This window comes from Manis pentadactyla, chromosome X (assembly GCF_030020395.1).
Source record: "Manis pentadactyla isolate mManPen7 chromosome X, mManPen7.hap1, whole genome shotgun sequence".
Taxonomy (NCBI): Eukaryota; Metazoa; Chordata; class Mammalia; order Pholidota; family Manidae; genus Manis; species Manis pentadactyla.
The window spans coordinates 133606113-133629010 of NC_080038.1; the positions used below are offsets into that span (position 1 = coordinate 133606113).

The 22898-nt window shown below is 36.9% G+C and overlaps 1 protein-coding gene across 8 annotated transcripts in view; it reads right to left on the reverse strand.

The window, feature by feature from the left end:
- The window catches only part of ATP11C (ATPase phospholipid transporting 11C), a 204714-nt gene that overhangs the window by 25932 nt on the left and 155884 nt on the right, over window positions 1–22898 (reverse strand). For all 8 annotated transcript variants that reach the window (XR_005025386.2, XM_036888186.2, XM_036888187.2 and 5 more), the window contains 9 exons: window positions 21972–22043; window positions 20006–20079; window positions 18227–18330; window positions 17533–17714; window positions 16100–16363; window positions 12588–12762; window positions 7980–8082; window positions 6659–6804; window positions 934–993 (listed from right to left, as the gene is read on the reverse strand). Coding sequence is in view for 7 of the 8 variants with exons in the window: in XM_036888186.2 (XP_036744081.2) it covers window positions 934–993; window positions 6659–6804; window positions 7980–8082; window positions 12588–12762; window positions 16100–16363; window positions 17533–17714; window positions 18227–18330; window positions 20006–20079; window positions 21972–22043 (1180 nt within the window). In the remaining variant the exon portion in view is untranslated. The remainder of the gene's footprint in view (window positions 1–933; window positions 994–6658; window positions 6805–7979; window positions 8083–12587; window positions 12763–16099; window positions 16364–17532; window positions 17715–18226; window positions 18331–20005; window positions 20080–21971; window positions 22044–22898) is intronic.

Genomic DNA, 22898 nt, shown 5'->3' on the forward strand with positions numbered 1-22898 from the left:
TGCCATTCTTACAGCTGGTAGATGGCTAATTCACAAAGTGATCTGCTTAACTGGCATTAAGGGGATGATGACATGACACTGATGTAAGAATACCAAATGGCAAAGAGGCAAGTGCCTGACTGAGAAAGACAGCACTCATTTTCCATTGAGAATAATATATTGCTTAAAAAATACTGCCAAGAAATTAGAAAAATATCACTTCCTACCATGAGTAATGAAACATGCCTTGACATTTAGAAACACAGTCTCTAATACCTGTGGTGATGTTACCAAGTTGCTCAGCTTGGCAAAATCATTGAGTTGCTCATAAATTAACCAGGGAATTTCTGAGTCATTGAGCATTACAGCTCCTGTATTTAGCTATAATTCCACTAAAAGCAAAGCAAAACAAAGCTACAAATGTGCCTGCCATCCCACCACATATATATCCAACTAACATGTAGCATATTCTTTCTGTAATACATGTTTAAAAAACAATAGTGGGCAAAAAATGTAGAGATGCTCAAGTAATCCAAGGCTTTATCCATAAATCACAGCTTCTTAGCCAGTTTAAAGATCAGAGGTTTTCTAGAAAATCAACCTGAGAAACTGCAAAGGTGTAAGATTTTATTTGAATTATTGAATTGTAATATTTTAGGATTACTGGGAAACACAGTACACACTGATTAAAAAAATACTCCTCTCAAGGTTATTTCAACTCTAATAGGCTGTATCAAATAACTTAAAAAAGATAATAATAAAAACATTACTAAAGCAAAGACATAAACATTTGTTATTGTCAACAACCAGGCTACGATCAACTTTTGAACAAGAACAAAAAAAACCCTTTTATTTTATGCATACATCTTTAATCTTTATAACACAATATATAAAAGGGTAATTTATTGATAGAAAATTTAAACTATATTCTAACAAATAACTAGGGAAACAAACCTGTTGTGAGAATCCACAGAAGAACTGGTATAAAAATTGTGGCAAAATGAAACAAAGGTTCTGAAAAAAAATAGAGATAAGGGTTAATGTTTTCATTTGATCAGCTTTCTAAACTGGAAGCTGTACTCCAAATAGTCTACAGTGAGTCCTAAGTCCTCCTAATATCATAAAGCAATAAATCTCTACTGCAGAATTGTAAGGAAACAACTAAAAAACAAATGATTAATTTGTATTAATACCAAGTTTTGCCTTACCAAGGCAGAAGAGGATCTCACTTTCTTTGGGGAAAACATGAGCTCATAGAATACAAACACCTGATGGTACTGCACCTTAAATGCCAGTTAGATTTGCAAAATCATCATAGACTAACATAACGCTGTTAAGTGTATTTAAAGTGAATTAATTCCAGTAAATAGGAAATGACAGTATATTGACATTATACTGTCATTCATGACAGTATCAACTACTGCTTTACTGCCTAATCAAATAATCAACATATATTATTGATTACCTACTATATGCGAAGATAGTATTGTGGGTGATACAAAAACAAAACTTCTTAGTCCTAAAGGACTTATATTTAATAAGGAGAACACTAAAATCAGACTGATAAAAAAAATACAAGTTTAGCATTCATAAGGCAGTAAAAGCCAGTGGGTGTGATGCATATACTGAAGTTGATGTCTTCAGGCAAAATTACCAGAACCAGTATTTTCAAATGAGGGCTATTCTTCAAGGTAGGATGTGACCTTATGTGAGAGCTGTTATTTGTTCAGAATATCTTTGGATTTCTCTTTGGGTAGCATCTTCAAGAGCCCACTTCTGAAAGCCAGTGTCTCTCCTTCTGTCACACATTTTCACTTAGCTCATTTACCAGGCTGGGAGACTTGAGGCTGTTTTATAAAAGCCAACACATCCTCAGAGGAAGAACGTCTGCCACAGCTGAGGATATTTAGATGAATATACTACAGGCTCTGGAGGACAGTACTAAAGAAAAGTGCTATAAATGTACTGAATATCTCCTACAGCATCAGAATAAGTGTTAGATCTCCCAGGGTTATCACCTGGAAGGGCAACACTCATTTATATACATCAGTTCTGGCAGAATGCAAAATATTGTCAGTAGCATTTGCAGAGCCATGCTTTCTTAAAAAAAAAAAAGTGTTCTGAGATTAAAGGAGTGCTTTGTGGGAAGCGGAGGTCTGACTCTCCCACTGAAATGAAGTTCCATGAGAACAGAAACTCTATCTTATCCCATTATGAATCCTCAGGGCCTAAAACAGTGCTTGGCACACGGTAACACATTCAGACATATTTGTTGATTTAATGAATAAAGTGAGAATTTGAACTATGTGTTGAAGATGAATAGAATATGTTGATAGCAGGAACCAATGCAATGCTTTATGTATTTTAAACAAAAGTGGTTAAGATAGGGTCAGACTGTGGGGTGCCTTACAAGCCAGGTTAGTCTTTGGACACGACAGAGTGAAGTTTCTGGAGGACAAGTTAAAAAGTGGCACTTTCCAAACATTAACCTGGCTGAATTATGCAAGGAGGATTGAATGGAGAAATAGAGGGCAGGAAGACCTGTCACTGAAGCAGTCCAGGGATGTGGCAGTAACACTTGAAGATGCAATGGCAAGGTAAGAGGAAGGAAGGCTTGGCAAGTCAACCAGTGTGGGTCAAAAGTATAAGAAATTACCTTGGGACAAAAGGAGCAGTAAAAAAGGAATACTGCTAAGTCAGTGACTAAGATGAAATGAGCATAGCAATCCTAATTAAGACAGGGGGCATCATTTACATAAATTATTACCTCAACTGGGAACAAGGTTATGTCAATTACTGTCTACTGGTAAACATTAGCGTTTGTAATGTTTGTTTCGCTTTCCTTAACAGATCATTCCTTCCATCTGCCGGCAGTTGCTTGAATTGCAGGCCAAAGTCATTTTTTTTTTTAATTAAGGTATCATTGATATACAATCTTATGATGGTTTCACATAAACAACACGGTGGTTTCAACATTCACCCATATCATAAAGTCCTCACCCGACCCCATTGCAGTCACTGTCTATCAGAATAGTAAGATGCTACAGAGTCATTACTTGTCTTCTCCATGCTGTACTGGCAGGCCAAAGTCTTAAAGAGGCAAACCAAGCCTCTGGAAAGGGGTCAGACTGCTATGCAGATGAGTAAGACAAATCTTCATGGGCTCTCCTGCTAGGGGGAGGGGTAAGAGAAAATAACTACCAATCCCCACGAGGGGATTTTACTGAGTCCAAAGGCCCAATAGACCCTAACTAAGATGTACAAAGAGTCTTGAACTTATAGTAAATAAACCTATTGTGGGAATCTAGCTCTGTCACCTCCTACCTGGTGAGCCAAAGGCAAGCTATTTAAGCTCTCCAAGCCCTACTTTCCACATATTTTAAATGGAAATTATACTAATCGCCTCATGGGAGATTTGTGAGGATTAAATAATAAAATGTTCTTGAAAACCAGCAAACTACCTTACAATATTGGGTTAATTATCATATCCTCCAGGTTTGGCCTGGATACCAGCTGATATGAACTGACAAGGTCTTAGAAAATCTGTATACCTGGATTCACGGTTTTAAACGTTAATAAGACCTAGGATTGACCACAGAAAACTGACTCATAAAAGCAGTTGCTGAGCTTTCCCTCCTGTGAAATATAGGGTGTGAAATTCAAACACCGTAACTGCTTGAATCATTTAAAACTGGCACATGAACTTGATAATATATGTACAAACTAGAATCTAATTAGAACTTTGGTAAATTCTATTCCCTGTAGACAAAAATGGGTAGGTAGGCTTTGCCTAACATTTACTCTAATGCTTGGTCATAAAAGAAAACCAAGGTATTGTTGAGGAAACTACTTCAGTGTCCATCATGAGGGCTTAGGATATTGCACAACTACTGAGTTTTAGATATTGAACTGGGTGAGACAAATGTTCACTATATTATGGGGGTGCTGGTTGCACATCATAATGAATATACTAAAAACAACTGTACTGTACACTTTAAGCATGTAATCATGAATTTTGTTATGTGAATTATGTCTCAATAAAAAACCTGAAAACAAGTATTTAGTGTATAAAAATGATATAGACATTCATTAATTTGTATAGACAAAAGAACTGGTCACAGAACAAAACATTACATTGGTTCTTTCTATTGGTGTGCTTATAGACAATTACAGATAATTTCAAAAATTTCATTGTAGAAAAGGAGTTACTTATACATGTTACTTATGTAAGTTACTTATATACAAGTAAAAGAGGGATCTGAGAAATGTCAGTTGCATGATACTCTTTTCAATGAGACTATCCTCAGAGAATCTCACCTTGAGAATCATGTCAATGTTTCACATACTCAAAAAATAATTAAAGTTAATCAGAATTGGATAAGAAGGATCTAAATGGGATGCTAAACAAAAATTTAATGTAACCGCATTACAAATGAGTACATAACCACACTGAAATAGTGGAAAAGGAAAATAACTTTGGCAATAGCACTGTAACTATATACTCTAAGGCTAAAGACAAAAAAAATACAAATAGATTGCTCAAGTTAGTTTGTTTTTCATAGGAGTAAGAGTTAGCAATTGAAACTGTTCTAGGATTGAGCAAATAAGTAAACATACTGAGGATAATGAGAGCCAGGTTTCTTACCACTGGAGAAAGGAGTTACAATTAAGGAAAAGGGAAAGGTCAGAATGAACCTTGTGGTGTTGGTTAGAAGCAAAGGTATCAGTATAAACTGAGTTCACGGGATACCTTTGATTCTGGCCCAACATATGTGTGTCTATGTTCACAAACATAAAAATACAGATATGAATAGATCTGTGTCAATACCTATATAAATTTCCTAGCTCTGTCCACTGAGAAGGCCCAGAACCATCTTTAACTCAGCAGCAATGAGCACAACTAGCACCCACTTCTTCATTTCTAAACACCATTTGCAAATAAAGGAATCAGTGTTCTTTGAAGAAATGTCTGAATCCAAGACTAACAGGGATCACATAAGATGAGCCTAGAACATCATGTGGTACTAGAAAATAAAGAAGTCTTTAAATAAAGGGTGGGGATGGCTGGATGGGGGAATGGGGACTTGCTACTCAGTGGGTGAAAAGTTGCAGTTATGCAAGACAAGTAAGTTCTAGAGATCTGCTGTACAACAATGCCTATAGTTAACAATACTGTGTGGTACACTTCAAATCTGTTAGTGGGTAGAGTTTTTGTTAAGTGTTCTTATATCACAATAAAATAAAAATAAAAAAATAATGGGGATATGTTGAATGGACACGAGGCCAAATCTGTGACTATCTGAGTAACAGAATACAGAGTAAAGGATTTTACTTCATAGAATAAATAATCTTTTAGTAGCAGAATGCTCTTTTCAAATGAAATTACACAGAGCAAAGCTGAGGGATCTTGAGGCCCCCCAAAACACCACTTAAGTCAAATTTATCAAAGTTAACATTATTATGAATAAGACATATTGACAACATATGCCTCCTGATATAATGCACTGAGCAGGTTACAACGTTGTTTCTGTTATGCCAAAAGTGCATTACCTGAGTCTAACAATAAGCAAACATTAGAAAAACCCAAATTAAGGGACATTCTATAAATTAACTGGCCAGCACTCTTCAAAAATGTTAAGACAAGAAAGACAGGAACAATCTGTCTCAGATTAAAGACTAAATGTAACTAAATTCAGTTGTGAGCTTGAAACAGACAACAAAAAATACCAGTGGGACCACTGGCAAAATTGCAATATAGTATGTAGACTAGTTAATAATGTGCCAGTTCATATCAATTTACTGATATTGATAACTATGGATGGGCTTTCTAAGGTGTTAATAGTTGGCAACATTGGGCAAAGAGTATATAAGAATTATTTCAACACGAAAAGTGAAAACTTTAAAGCTATGCTGAACAGAACATAGGAGATCAAATTCTGGTCCATACTGAATTAAAATGATCTGTACACTTTAAATCAGACATGTCCTCTTCAAAGTATGCCAGGTACATTAAGGATAAAATGAGTGGCTCAAACTATATTCATAGATTCCAAGTTGTGAGGAAGCTTTGTGCAGGACAGGGAGGTTGAGCAAGGAAACAACCCAGGCCACATTACCCTTCAGTCAATGCAATCCTGCTTCCATCTGGTTTATCTGTAATTTCATTTGAAAAGAGGATTCTGCTACTAAAAAGAGTAGTTTAGAGTACCTTTAAGGCTAACATAGGAATGAACTGTTGATACATGATACAACATGGATGAAGCTCAAAAACATTATGCTAAGTGAAATAGGCCAGACACAAAGGAGAGTATGTGATTTTATATGAAGTTCAAAAGAGGCAAATCTAATGTTTATATTGCAGAAATTCTATCCAAATTTATGTATTATATACCATGTATTTCACTATATATTATATGCCAACACAAATCAGATTAGTCATTGTCTGATGCAAGAGTGAAAGAAACTGATTGGGCAGGAGCACATGGGAACTTTCCTGGGTGATGGAAATGTTCTGTTTTTAATTGAGGTAGTGGTTACACAGATGTAGAGATTTGGCAAAATAGATGTTAACCTATAATGGGTATGTTTTATTGTATTTATACTTCAAGAGAGCTGACTTGAAGATTTGGCCTCAAATCTGGATTAGTCTAAACTAAATTACAAATATTTTATCACATACCTTATAGAAGAAATACTGTACAAGGTGTGCTATTCTCACATAATATAGATGTCCATGAGCCAATAGTAGCTTCCTTAAATGTTTAAACTTTGGAACAGAATAGTCACTATTCCTAGATGCTTGGCGACCTTCTTTGCCTTTAATACCTAAAAAAAGAAAATCTTTATAGAGTGAGTATTTTATAGAATAAGCAACCCTCTGATTCTTCATTTCCATATTTTTAACTTGCTTACATGTTATAGTTCAATTGTATACTGTAGCTTTGTTATTTTTAGCCAAAAAGTGCTTTCTTTAATAGGACAGTGAAACTTACCAATAAAAAGTAAAACTAAGTTTAATTCATAACAAAATATAAAACAAACAGAATCATTATTTCAACCATAAAAAGGCAAAAATTATTTTTAGAAGAAAATTAAATCTGAAAATTATCTTAAAGGTACTTAGTAAGTGCTTAATTATACATGGCACTAGACCAGGTACTATATTACAGCAACTCAAAGACTTGGGGTCTATGGTCTAGGAGCTCCACACTGAAGAGTTACAATGAGATGAAGTCCTTTCACTGAATGAAACTCTGAGTAGTAGCCCAAGTATTCCATGAGTTCAAGCAGCTTTAGGCTATTTCCATACTGGATAACCAATGAGTACAACTTAAAGAGTTCCACACTAAGTAGGGCTCCTTCTAAATGGAAGGAATTTGGGAATTTAAACTGCAGCACAATAATTCCCAAGATACTAATTCCATTATTTCTCCCTCTCCAAAAAGTACTTGGGTGGGAGGTGTTAGGATTGCTGCCTGCAGCCTGACAGGGGAGAAAAATGGTGCAGGTAGTAGTGAAGCTGTTGTTATACGCCAACATATATAAATTCAACACTACATCCGAAACTACCCATAAATACTGCCATGTGGAAAAACTGCCAACCAATGATCATTTCTTAGTTCTGGACAGTTAAGAATCTCAAAAGATATAGTGCAGCAATATAAGCAGGTGATATGGCCAGGGATGGAAAAAAACAGTAAAATTTCATGCATGCTGTCAAGGTGACAGCTAAATGATCAACTGTGCTGCTAGTAGGTTTGGGAAATTTACTTTACTAGGCTAATATAAAAATATCTTCTAACATTGTATTGCTACATTTCCAGCAGGGGTAGGACTTCGGGATGGATATGTCAGATGTGGCTTTTACTCCACTAACAATTATCATTCCCAAATTCAAATTCAAGATAAGCAACCCAAAGAATTGCTCTAGAATATAAAACTACTCTACCTAAAAGCAACACTGGTACCTTACAGCTGCCGTCTCATTCGATGTTTCTTACCTATTCCCACATGGGATTCCAAGATCATACTAACATCATTGGCACCATCACCTATTGACAGTGTTATTGGGCTGCCTTTTAAATTCTTCACCATTCTGACAATCTAAATATTAAATACAAAAGAGGTATATGAAAGGTCAAAGCAGAATGAGATTGTACTACATTGGGGGTATATGCCTCATTCACACTTGTAAACAAAGGCCTTGCAAACAGAAAGGTAGTTTGTGCATATACGTACAACAGTTTTGAATTCTCAGAGGCAGAAGAATACACATTTTCAAAATGTGACACCAGGCCCACTTGTTTTTGGTTCTGTGCATGTATGAACTGTTAAAAACCTTGCCTCCTACTTATAGGTCAACATATTGCCCTCTTTTGTCAATGCTTCACATGTCCTTTCAGATCAGGCGTTATATGTGTGGAGGTGAGAAAGCAAATTTGGGATAACATGCTGCTGGGGTAACAGGGCTACTGGAACAGAAGTGGGAAGTGAGAGAACAATGTTTGGGGCAATCTGTACCTCTCTCTTCTCTGCTTCTGACATGCCCACTTCCCATTGGTTTACCCCAACTCTTATTCCCAGGGACTTACCTAATGTTAAATCCTGGCACCCACCTTGAGTTACCAAATAAACTTCACTAAATCTCCCATTGCCCAATATGATTTGATCTCTATTATAGGTAGCTGCATTTTGAAAGGGGTCATCTTAAAGGTGTTAAGATTTACAGAAAGATGCCTATGTATATAAAGCCTGCCACTATTCCCTGAGTGTTTCTTCAATATGGGTCAATGGCACAGTGCAGCTCAATGCTGTGTCCGTGGTGCGAAATGAGTAAAATAAGTCTTTCGGCAGAGTTACTTGTGGGAAGCATACTGGATAAGCAGCTGCCATCCCACCCTATGTTTTCAATAATGATTGCTTTAAGTATCAATCCTCAAAACCCTTTGGAATTTACCAGCTTTTAAAAAGCTTGTATAATTCAGTAGCCAAATAATGATTTGCAAAAATTCTGTCCTCAGAATTGCTGTCACGAGTTAACATAAATAAAACTCACTCTCAACATAACTGAAGTGATTAAAAATAATGTATATGAGGCTAAACCACCCCACAGTCTTTCCTTTAAATAAAGTCCAGTGAGGTTTTAGTTGTACTAAATTGCATACAAAAAACCCATATCTAATTCCATTTAATACAAAAATGATGTTATTGTAAAATGCCAGCTTTCCCCTAATTCCACCCCTCAACTTGGTTCTTTTTAAAAACTTTAAAGACTGTCAGAAGTAATGTGTGTCAAAGATAAAATTAAAGAACCCAAACTACATTTGTTTGAGAGGCTATAATACTAGTTAAAGTAATTGCACCTGTTATACTGCGTGCAGTAATGATTTGTACCTCAAGGAAGAAAAACTGCAGCCAGGAAAGGTCTAGGGAAGGCAATAAAATTATCAAGGGTGACAGCTTCTGCATGAAAATACAGATTAAAAAGATTAAAGCTTGTCCTTGTGGAAACATAAAAGGTTATATGGTCATGGACTATAAAATCATGAAAAGTTTAGATAGATAAACATGGAGATTTTTATTGAGCCCCAGGTCACCTGGATTAAGAACTTCTCTTCAATCTCTAGAACAGCTTCATGAAAAAGAAATCAATTTATCAAAAACCATTTACTGATCAACTGTAATTACATACAATACAAAGTGCAAAGCAATGTGCAAATATCCAAAAAAAAAATACAAGGCTTGGTCATATATCTTAAGAATCATAGAATAGTGGAGATTGGAAATGGATGTAAGAATATCTGATAATCAGATTAACAATACAATTTAACAATATGAAATATTTGTGCAAGGGAATATCTAACATCACTATGTAAATCATATACATAAAGAGGTCTCTGATGTCAGAGGACACTACATGTCAGAGTGATCAGAAGTGATTTTATATAAGAGTGATTTGATTTTAATCATAAAAGATTTGTCAGATTTGCATGGATAGGTAAAAGGGGGTTGGAGAAGTATTCCGGAGAAAGGGAAAGGGATGTTCTAAGGTAAACAGCCAAGTACAGTGTGTGATAAAAAAAAAAAAATAGATTTGGCTTGACCAGATCAATGAGTGGAGGCATGGACAGGTACATCTGGGGCCAGATCAATAGAGAGTCATATTATCAAAGTAGCAGCATGAGTGCAGGAGGAACGGGAAGAAAAAGCAAGAATGCAGGCAAAGAGAGAGGTTAGGTGGCTATACAGACAGAATTCAAGGAGCTGTTTAAGGTCTGGACCTGGAAGGTAATGGAAAGCAAAGAACAAATAGAAAAGACAATGCACTATAAAATGGACATAATTTGGTGACTGAGACCACATGGAAGGGTAAAGCATGGGGGAAGTCAACACAGATTTCAAGGTTTTGAATCTAGAAATCTGGAATCACAGTGAGCTCAGTAATTGATGTTGAAAAAGACAAGGAAAATGACAGCAGGACTCTAGAGAAGGTTGAGCTGAGGTGGTAATGACATACCTAAGATGAATTCAATAAGCAACTGGAGAAGTAAAGTAGAACACCAAAGATTTGGACTGGAGACATGGATTTGGCAGATGAGTAGCTGATATCCTGCAAGAAGTGACTATAGTGAGAGAAATAAGACTAAGGACTGAACCACAGGGTGCTCCATATGCTGGGTGGGAGAAGTAGAATGAGGTTAGGTCAGGAATTCAGATACTTGCCTGGCAGTGGAGTAGTCAGTAATTTGAGCAACAGACAATGAATGTATGTGAAGAGAGAGAGAGAAAGGGAGAGAGCCTCTGACTAAAGGACAGATTTCTATGGATACTTTTCTGGTAGGATCTGCTCCCCCCGCTGGAGCTAACCAACACTTTGAAGGTTGAAGAAAAGAAAGAAGAGCACCTGTGTGTGGTAGGGATAGGAAGTGCGAAGAAGGCAGACAGAGACAATGCCCTAAATCAGGATGGGCTGTGTGTGTGAGGAAGTGGGTGAGGTGTATGTAAAGGAGAAACGAATCACAGCCATCCCCTGGGTCTAGAGCAAGCAGCTGAAGAATATAAAGAAGCAAGACTAACACATATGAAAGAACACAGTGTGCATACAGAAGTGAAAAAGTTTATAACTGAGATGCTAAGGTTCTTTGGACTCAGTGTGTAAGTATAAGGAAACAAGATGAAACAGATCAACGTAGCCTGGAGGAGCTGGTAAAGATAGCATATGGGAGGTGGCCCTTAATCTGGGTTTTATTTTGAGTAAAATTTTTCTTGGGCCAAGAAGAATTCAGATAGAACACTGCATGAGGAAATGATATGAGGAAAGCAGTAATTTGGCATGAACATGGCATGCAGAAGGGACAGAAAGCGGGAACAACCAACATGAGTGGAGGATTCATGCTGGATATGGGAGGGATGGTGGACACCAAGTGCATACAGACACATTAAGAACCAACAAGGGTGAGCCTGATTGCCTCCCTGAATCATCCTCCCTTCATCCAAAGGGACCAGGAAACTACTGAAAGTATTTGAGCAAGAATATATATGGTGGGAGAAGTGGTGTTTTAACAAGATTAATTTGGGAGGGTGGTGAAAGAAAATGAAGGGGGAAGGGTGAATGCAAGGAGACTAAAACAAATTGCACATGAAGTTGTAAGGGCTTGGACTAGGATGGATGTAAAAGGCTTAAAAAGATGACAGCAAAATGGAAGCTATGACAAAAGGTAGGCTCAAAAGGACATGGTGACTATATATGGAGTGAGAAAGAAGAGAAAAGTTAAAGGTAGTTTAGAGCCTTAGGGAGGAAGAGAAAAACGTCACTGATAACAGGAATAATGAAGACAAGGAATAAAACATACTGGCCTGAATGAGAAAATTATAAGATCTATCTTGTACACTAGAATTTAATGTGACAGTAGGGAATCCACATGGAGCTGTCTAGCAGGCAGCTAGAAATATGAGACTTAATGAAAAGGAAAAGTCGGGACCAGAAATTTATCAATGGGAGTCACAGAAATGGATATGCTTTATACAGAGATAGGCTATAAGTGAAAAGCAGAGGAAAGACAGCCCCAGAGAAAACTGACAATTAGGGAGAAGACAGCAGATGAAAGAAAATTAAAAGACACTAGGTTGCCAAGGAGGAAAATAAGAGTTAGGACCATGGACCTTCATAGAAAGGGAGGAGAGCTTTCAGGAGCACATAACTGACAGTGACAAGTGCTGCAGAGAAATGAGAAAACGACAGCACCATGGACTTGGCAAGGCCACTGTTCTCCTCTCAGAGATCCAACAGAGTAAGATGACAAAAACACATGGGGCTAATGTAATAGGTGGTCAGAAGCAGTAGAACGGAGGCAGCAGGCATCAAGCACTCATTAAGGAAGTTTGAAAGGCAAGGAACTGGACAACCACCTTGAAGGGATAACAAGGTGTCGTGTAGATTTAATTCAAATTGGTGGGGAGACTCTCGAGTTTGACCACAAAGAGGAAGAAGCCAGGGAAGATGTATTAAGGTAACAATGGCTCTTTTAAGAAGAAACAAGAGTAAAGTGAACAATTTGCACACGTGTATAGAAATACCTGGAAAGGAAAATTAACTAATACCCAGTTACCTGGGCTTTCTGTAATGGTGCCATCCGGCAGCAGAGCACTGCAGTGCACTTCATACAGATTTGTAGGAAAATGCTTTTGTAATTGTTAGAACTGGAGTCTTGACTAGAATTTAGTATGAGTGACAAGGTGGAGCCATCGATGATTAATCCATATTCCTGATGTTCTGTCCATGCTCTGAAAAAGAAAAACAATGCTGTAGTTGAATTAATTTTACATTTTTATTTAGAACCTGACTTTTTTTAAATCACAAAGAGGAGGGTCCCACACTTAGAGTTATTATCAGTCTGGTTTCTGGACATGTAAATCCTAAAGAAGCAACTGCGTCTAATAATGGCACAAGAGAGACTTTCCATCAGATATCTTTGACATTCAAGCTGATCATATAGATGACAATCAGTTCTAAAAGATATAAAAATAATGGACATTTAGCAGGTAGTTTCTATACAAAAAACACAAGATGAATTTTGGAAATTGCAGATCAACTCTGATATGAAGAAAAATCACCAGTCTATCTGAAAACTCCTTAATAGAGGGAAAATACAAAATGGCTTTGAGTGTATACAAATCAAAGAAGACCTTTGCCTAATATCATTTCCTGAATAATAAAACCTATCAATAGACCTGGCTTCTCAAATATGATGGAGTACCTAAAAGACATGGTGTTCATTAAAGGATACCATGTACTAATGATATATGTTACATAATAAGTATTGTTTTATACTAAGATTAGTGGTTCCTGACCATAGCCTTCCCATTAGAATCATCTGGGCCATTTTTTTAAATTGCCCATACCTGTGGTCTATCCCTAGACGAATTAAAATAGTGTATCTTAGGCAGGGCTTGGTCATATATAGATATGCTTTAAAAAGCCCCATAGTTGATACTCATACATAGCCAGGACTAAGAGGACTAAGAAGTGTTAGGTACCAGGAAAGACAAATGATACAGGTGCCAAGTATTTAAGAAAAACATATGGGGACAGCTCACAACTGAGAAAATTCTGCCAATGAACATTTTAGTTTTCTGCAATTATGAAAAAAAAAGTGACTAATCAATTATTGCTCAGGGAATCTTGGATACCATTTGAGAACCACTACAGTAGAATACTAGACACAGCAGGCTATCATTGTTATAGATGAACTTGTTTAATTTTATGCTTCTCAAAGTTTAATGCTTAAGGGAATCTTGTTAAAGTTCCTGGGCATCTTGTTAAAGTACAGATTCTGAGTGAAATGGTTTGGGGTGGGACATGAGATTTTGCATTTCTAAAAAGCTTCTGGTGATAATGGAGCTGCTGTTCTATGGAACAAACTTTGAGTCGTGTGACCCTAATATGCCTCATAATTCCTTTATTCCACATTTTTGGGTGTATAGTGCTAATACCATAATATTCTCTACTTGTCTGTTACTTTACTTAATAATTTTATGAGCCTGTTTTATTCACTTATTTAAGAGACATCAATTGTGTTTTCTTTCTTTGCTCCCATACTCACACAGCTGACTTGATGTGCAGAAAACAGAGGCTCAATAACCAATGAAGTAATTATAAACATCAACTCTAAGAAGGACATATACAGGAATGGAAAGAATTATTAATAAAATCTTTCCTTGGAGAATGGAAAATTTTCTTGGGTGACAGAAGCATCCATGAGAGAATATACCCAACCAAACAAGGTATTACATGGTACAATGGTTGGGACAATAAATACATACAGGAAAAACAATGGGTTCTTTGTAAGGTGTGATATCTGAAATGGAACTTGAAAGACATGGCAGAAAGGAGATGGGAGAGAATGAATGTTGTGGTGCACAAGAAAGCAAGTTGAAAATGTCACTTGAGGTCTTTGGTGTGACCTGATTCTGTGGGTAATGGAGAACCACTAAAGATTTGTGAGCAGCACTGTGATGATATGGGCAGTACTTTACACTTAAGAACCACTTGTCTGGCAAAAGGGCTTAAGGGATTTGAGGCATGAGTTGCTAGCAATCTGATGTGGAGCATTAGTGCTAAGAATGGGAACATGGGTAATAAGGCTTGGTGGCTGATCGGAAGCAGAAGGGACAAAGGATCAGAAGCTAGCAAAGGAGATACTGGGTCTGATGCCTGTGTAACCAAGCCCAGCTCCAAATAGGTAAGGTGGGAAGAGGGCATGTTCTAAGATGGTAAGTTAAGTTTTCCATAAACCCTGGCTTTTACAAAAGTGTCCCAGAGCTGCTGAATGGTGCTATGAACTTAATTGTGTCCCCTCAAATGTCCTTTGTTGAAGACCTAACCCCCAATGTGATAGTATTTGGAGATGGGGCCTAATTTAGGAGATTTAGGTTTAGATGAAGTCATGAGGGTAGGACCCTTATGATGGGATGAGTGCCCTTCTAAGAGACACCAGAGCTTTCTCTCTTTCTGCCATGTGAGGACACAACAAGAAGGCAGCTTTCTGCAAGCTAGGAAGACAGACCTCAGCAGAACTCACCATGCTGGCCCCCTGACCCCAGACTTCTGGCCTCCAGAAATAGAGAAATAAGGTTCTACTGTTTAAGTCACCCAGTCTATGATATTTTGTTATGGTAGCCTGAGCAGACTAAGACAAATGGAGAAGTAAGCATGGGTGCTGGAATTGGGTAGACTTGCTCCACCCTTTATTAGCTGTGTGATCTCAAATAAGTCATTTCATCTCTCTGAGCCTTAGTTTCCTTATCTGTAAAATGGAGAAAATAAGACTGCCTTACTGGCTTGTTGTAAAGTTTAAATAAGAAAAATTATATAAAGTGCTTAACATTTTTTCTGGAACAAAGACTGTGCTCAGGAAATGGAAAATAAGATTACCTTGGGGTGTTTTGATTTAGTGCAAACACATGCTACAGCATTCCAGAAGAATAAATCGACTTGATTATGGTTAAGGTAAATTCCATTTAATTGGTTTAGACAAGGCTAACCCTCAGTCAACTTTAAGTATAGGAAAAGATATCTCTGGGCATGGAATTATTGTGTATCAGTGACTTTCCTTGAGACCCTGAGGTTTAACAAGTTCTTCCTAAGCAGCTAGGTGAAACAAGAGTTGCAGTGGCCATGTTAACAAGTATTTGATTCCCTTTGGAGGTCTGGGTCATGAAAATCCACTCAGAAAATGGCCCCAAGGACCTCTAGATGCATGGAAACTACTGGTTTTATTACATTCAATTTAAGAGACTGTGAAAAGGAGTATTTTTTCTTAGCATGGACCAGGCCAGAGTATCAGTGCTAAATATCCACATCCTAAACATTTAGAAGTTGAACTACTTTTCGAAACCTTGGCAAATGCAGGGTTTTCTTTTAAATTAAGTGAGAGGTGGAAAGTGCCAAATAACCTCAAATGGGCCATTATCAAGTCCTCAGAGAAGGTTTTAACTTACAAGAATAAAACAACTGCAAACAAAGAATGGTTAAGTTATAGAAATGGAGCCTTCTGCATAAACAGTTATGATTTACATCTACAGTGATGCCTAAATATAAGAAACTGATGCACTTTCTTACTTTTTAAGGCTTCTAGTACTTTTAGGAAATTCATGCATCAACTTCTTACGATATTCTATCAATAATTCATGTAATCGATCTTCTTTCCTTTCACTTTCTTCGATGGTTTTTGTAGTCAGTTCCAAGAGCTCAGTGCTGGTTTGGAAAAGGCGGCAGGCATAGCAGGTAGATTTGGCTGTCTCCATCTTGTCCCCGGTAAGCACCCACACTTTCAGACCTGCTGCATGCAGAGCCTCAATGGTCTCAGCCGCTTGATCTTGTAGCCTGGGAACACCACAGAAACCTTGTTATCCTCGAAAATTCCTGATACAGATTCTCCAAGAAGGCTTGTTAAAGAGATTATTTTTACAATTCACAGTACTTCTGGAGTTCTGACATGTTATCAGCTGGTTTTCTTCTATAGCCTCTACTCTTTCTGAGAGTGTTATCTCTGGCATAGTTTTACTTATTAAAGTGAATTTCAAATGGTAAGGTTTGGAAAAGTTCATGAAATCTCTTGAGGTAATTGGAATCCAATGGCAGAAATGAGAATCATCACTCTTGGCTAAAATGTTTGAACTCATCAAATGTTCTTATCCACTGTGTATCATATTTCACTGTATTTTGTATCATGCCATACAAAAAACAACATGGTTCAAAACAGAAAGGGCAAAACACATTATAATGAGCTACTAAGGGAAGTTAGTGAAGCTCCATCCTGACAAGCTTTAAGAATAGAAAAGCCAACCATCCTGAAAGCAAATGTAAACATGATTTTGAAAGGTAGGGAGAGAAGAATGATACTTTAGTTCCTTTTGGCCAGAGCATAATAATGAAATTAGACTGAATGAAATCCATTAGACATTCAATACTTTCCAATGTGACGTATAACTTCTTGTTTGGTTAAGAATTTGCATTTATGATTTCTAAAAACCTTCTGAAATATTAAGAGTCTAAAATTTATTCTTTCAGGCAGATCAATGCTGGGGCCCTACAATTATGTCTGGCAAAGCTTAGCCTGTATAGTTATATTATTTTCAAGTATGCAAAAATGTGCTCTAATCTGTTAACCAGGTTAGACTGAGCTCTCATGTTGTATGCTCTAACTTGAATTTCCTTTCTGCTCATCTCAGTCAAAATCTTACCCATTCTACTAGGTACCAGCTCAAATGATGTCTCTAGCACAAAGTTCCCTATAAATAGTAAGACAATATATTTAATAAATATCTGCATAAATAAATGGATGGCTTTGTAACCCTTTGAGATAGATTAGAAATGACTAATTCATTATTCTAAGGTAAAAATATGTAACTTAAAAATGATTCCCACAAATATGTCAAAATCTGGTATAAACAAACCTCAATCAAAGATTTAAATACTTGAGAATTACTAATCTGAATAAACACCCTAAGTGACTGGTCATTAAAATAACAAGAATATCATTTTCTAGTTACTTGTCTTCCACTGCAGTTGCTCCAATTAAATTCATGTTTGTCTCAATATCATCAAAAACCTTTTCCATTTTTTCTTCTCTGCCTTGTAAGGTCATTTTTGCCTCTATGAGCTGTCTGTTAATTCTTTTGTAATCATCTGGAGCAATTTCTTTGAAGGCTACACAAAGTGTTCGATACCCATCCTAGAAGCAAAGTAGGAGATCTTTAGTTATCCAAATAATAACTGAAAAAAAACTCCACACTCTTTAAATACTATTGCTTTACTGTATAAAAGATAAATTCTGATGCATTTTTAGTTAAAAAAACCAAATAGACTGCAACTAAAAAGGTAACACTTAATTTTTCAGAATAACAAAATAGTCCTTCTTGGGGTTAAAAAAAAAGCAAAACATAAAATAAATATTCTTGAAAAGACTTCAAGGCTTTAAATTATGAACTGAAACTTGCCCCCAGGATAATTAAAATAAGGAAATACACACATATTTACTTATAATATATCAGATAAAGTATATTTATTTAAACAAAATATATTTATATATAAAATAAGGAAAAAAATACTGAATTCCCAAATCCAAAAATAAACCATGAAAATAAACTAAAATTCGTTTAAATAATCATTTAAATAGCAGTCCAATAAACACAGCATCTCTAGCCTTTCTCTTTCTACTTATTGGGGAGTAGGGTACAGGCTTACCACTGCATTACGTTCCACGTGGGCTTTAGTTAACTCAATTTCATGACTTTGCACCCTGGGGAAAACGGCTGAATCTGCTCCTTTACAAAAGAGAAGTATGTCTCCTAAAATAGAACCAAAGTACTTGACTTAGAATTTTAAGACTGGCATTGGGATTTTAATAACAGATAATTATTAAGGTGGTCTGTCCCACCCAGCTGCTGTGTATCCTAAGCCTGACCTGCAATGTTCACCCAAATGGAATGAGATATCTTGACCTTTACTCTCTCAGGACAACATTCACCACCTTTTAACACCAACATGGACACAACTAATAACTCAGACTTTTCAACATCCATCTCTGTTTAAATAAACTTCCTTCCAGCAAATCATGGAAGACTGTGTTTGTGTCAAGGAGCTGCATTTGAATTCTCTTTGAAAATGTTGTCAACCATGGTATAAAGTGCACATGTGGCACCTACAGATGCCAAGGACCAAACTCAAACTCAAACAAGATAAAATCAATTTGAATAAACCATACCAGTTAGCTTTTAAAACAATGACTTAACAGTTTTTACCAGAAACTTGAGAATAGCTTTGCAGAATATTAGTACAAGTATGGCTTTTATCAATCTATGTACCCAGGAAAGTAGTCACAGTTAAGCATTAAAAAAGATACTTCATACTTGTAAGGCAATGTGCTGAGTTCAACAAGTTAAACAAGTGTATCTCTGATGTCAAAGCCCTTGGCAGACCATTTCTCCAGACATTTCATCATCCACAGTAGGACACATGTGTGCATGTGCACAGGTAAGAACAGCAAGTATTTCAAATATTGTGGGTGTTTTTCCATTTTTTCTCACACATTCATGGTGTGTTTAAAAGTCACAAAACAAATTCCACATTCACATAATGAAATTAACTTCATGATTTCACAGTCACACCATGAAGTATGTATAAAGTGGGATGCATTCTCTCAAGGGTCTGTCTTTTTCTTCCCATTTTCACATTAAGGAATTTGGAACAGATATAATAATAAAAAGTAAATTGCAAGGAACTAAGTCAAAACCACCTTGAGACAGACATAGAAACACATTCTCACATACAGAGGTATCTGAGAGCCTGCAAATGAAGCAGACTGCTCCCCCAGATTCTTGCTGTATCTGAGCAGAAGGCATCCCAACCACCACTGTTCCTCCCAAGGACATGGGGGAACTCTTGAGATGATGGTACTGGTTCCCCAACAAAGGATAAGCCTCTTTACTTAGTCGAACAAATAGCCCAGAGTGTTGAAGTAAAATCAGAGTGTCCCTTCCCAGCAGTCCAGCCCTTAGTTATCTCTAGCTCACCTGCTTCCAGGGAATATAAAGCAGTGGGGAATTAGAAAGGTCAGGGATGGATAACCAGCAGCTCTCTACATTCAATGATGCTACTGCTAGTAATCTCAAACCAATCAAATGCAAGGGGCTGCTGCATGTGGACATTATTGGTGATTGGTCAGTACCCTGAACTATAAAAGTCACCCTTTCAGTTCCTGTTTGGATATCCAAGACCAATGAATAGCGTTCAGCTTCTATGAAGATGCATACACAGTCATACCAGAGGTTCTGCCACTGACAATTTGGCAAACTGACCATAGGTGACCATATATCAATAGATTAAGGCATACAGAAAAGCTACTGCTTTGCCTAGCTTTAGGTAATCATACACTACTGCCCGAAATGTTTTTGTTTCTTGAAATAGCTGATCGACATGCAAATCTATAAATGGAAAAAGAGAAAAAGTTTTTAAAATGCATACCTGCCTGAGTTCTCACAATTACACTCATACGACGGCGGACAGAATCAAAGTTTAAGGTGTGAAGAAGTTCATACCTTTATGAGAAGAAAAATAAGTAAAACACCTAAACTGTATTGGGAAAAATAAAACACAACAGAAACATCTTAAGATATTTAAATATATTAAATGAGCAGAGCTTTTCTGTTTGGGAAAGGGTTGTTGGTTGTGTGTTTAACTAGTGCTTTCCATTGTATCTTTGAAATTTATTTGTCTGCAGAACATGCCATCAGAGAATACCACTATTGGTAAGGGGTACTGATATCCTCCCATTATATTACTTAAAATGGTAAGGAGGGAGTGACTACGTAGGAATGGGTGACAAAGAGCTGTCCTACGAAGCCTTATTTGGAGGAGTCTAGAAGTAGTCCCACCCTGTCAGTTATTTTAATCATCTATGGAGTGCCTAATATGTGTCAGGCATAGTGCTGGGTGCTGGAGAATAGACATGAATCTGCCTGATTCCCTTCCCTCAAGAGGCTCACCATTTGAAAAAGGAGGCATAGGATAGTAAGATGACCTCCCAGTCTGCCAAATACTGTACTAAAGGAGCTCACAGAAGAGATATGGGAGCACAGAAGGAAGACATCTGAATGAAAGCTTCACAGAAGAAGTGGAGCATGAGCTGAGTTCTGTATGAGTGATATGATAAAGAAGGCATCAAGGCATTCTGAGTAGAGGAAGAGCATGTGCAAAGGCACAGTAGCATGATAGCTCATGGCCCATGGAGGCACTTACAGTAATTCAGGAAGGCTTGAAATCTCATCAACAGGGGAACAGCAAGAGAGGTAAGCAGGGGCTGGGAACTGAGAACACTGTGGGTCATTTCAGGAATTTGAGATTTTATCCTAAGAGCGAGAGGAATCCACTGAAAGGTTTCAACAATGGAATGACATGATCAGATTTATTCTGAGCTATTAATCAAATGAAAGGATGCGAAAGAGAAAAAATAAGATAATTAGAAAAAAATGTGAGGAAATATTTTCTTGAAAATAATCAACTTGGATACAAATATTTGCCCTAAAAATATTTTCTACAAAGCTTGTTTTTGATGGGAGTGAGCAGATCATTGGTTTTGGGATGTGTGTATGTTAAGACATCTAGATGTAGCATTTGGTGTTGGTCAGATGGAGGCATGGTTGTGAACTAGCTAGATTCTGGACTCTGACAATGATTCTGGGCTCCTGGCAGTCAAGCCAAAGAGCCTTCCTCAATGGCTTCTGAGCATCGCTCCCTACAGAGGCACATTCCCCAAGCACATGAACATACATTACAGGTTTCTGAGATGGGTCTCATGAGATGTTAGGGGCCAAAATGGAAGTCAGATGAGATAATTACATTTTAAGTTCAGATCAAGAAATTCAAATTAATCACAGAGCCTAATTAAAATCTGCTATTAAGCCAAGGTGGATTTGTTCATTGGCGTCTCTGTAGCAAAAAAAAAGGAAATATAGAGACACTACTGCAGCAAGGTACTTGCCCTGAGGCTTGCACTTGGGCATCTAGAAGAACATAAAGCTTATGACATCAAAGCTGCCACAGCTGGCTGGAGTTGCAATCCCAGAGGAACTGGTTGTGTTCTGGACAGCACGAGGTTTCATGCAAGGTTACTGATTTTTTTTGCAGCTTATATTAGAGACCTGAAATGGCATCTAAATTTCGAAAGAAAGTCCAGGCAGACTCTCATTCAGGCTACTGGATCAATGTGTGAACCAAATTTGGAATCTTTTCCACCTGAAATCCCAGTTTTGGCTATTGTATAAAAATTTCCTTCACCTTCTCCAACTACATTTACATAAAATTTTGAACTAAGAGAGCAGAGTCCTACATTTATAGATGCAATCAGTTTCCTTTGCTGCTCTTACTAAATCCATCAAAGGTTGACTGTGGGTTAAGAAGTGACAAACATCAAACACACAGTGCTACTTACTCTTCTATTTCTTTTCTTTGATTTTCTACTCTCATATGGCCATTCCGAATTCCTACAAATGTGAACCCATACCTGTCAAAAATAATAAAAGAGCTTTGTGTATCTCTAAAAAATGATTAATATTCTTTGGCACTGGAGTTACTCATACTTGTTTATTATTTATCTCTCTTTCCTACAATTTCAATTTGTAGCTGTATTTTCCTTCACTGGCTGAGATTATAACACAGAGCAAGTGAATACCCAATTATAAACTGTAACCAAGGAAGAGGCAACTTGTAATTCCAATTCTGTAGCTAGCACATTGGGTGACCTTTTAGTCACTTAATCATTTTGGGCTCCATGGGTAAAATGGAATTGTCAGTTACTAAATAATGTCAAAATTGCTGGAAGTACTTCAGAAATAACACATATTGTACAAAAGGTGGCCACCGTTATGATTTGTAAAATATGGTATGAACATTTGGACTTCTGGCTGATATTCATAAATAGTAATGCAAGTTACATTTATGTATTACTATTTTCTTTTTGGTTTTAATTGGCTAGGCTTGGGAATTTTGCACAGACTTCCAGAAAAAGCAGTTGAAAACAAAGAATATAGATATTTAAAGAGAAGGTTACTGACACAAACAGAAAAAACAAAATAACTCCTGCCCTCTTGTGATTAAACTTTCTCAGAAGTACGAGTGCTTACTTTTTTCTTCACTCTTAATAAAAGGTAATATATTTCTCTACAACTTATCTCAGGGTTTTAAAAACAGCTTTACTGAGATATAATATTTAATGTGAGAAATTTGATGAGTTAGGACACATGCAAACACCTGTGATATCACTGTTACAAGCAAGGTAAAAGAAATATTCAAACACCTCTCACATTTTCCTTATGCCCCTTTGGTTTTTTATTACTTGTGGTAAGAACACTTAACATGA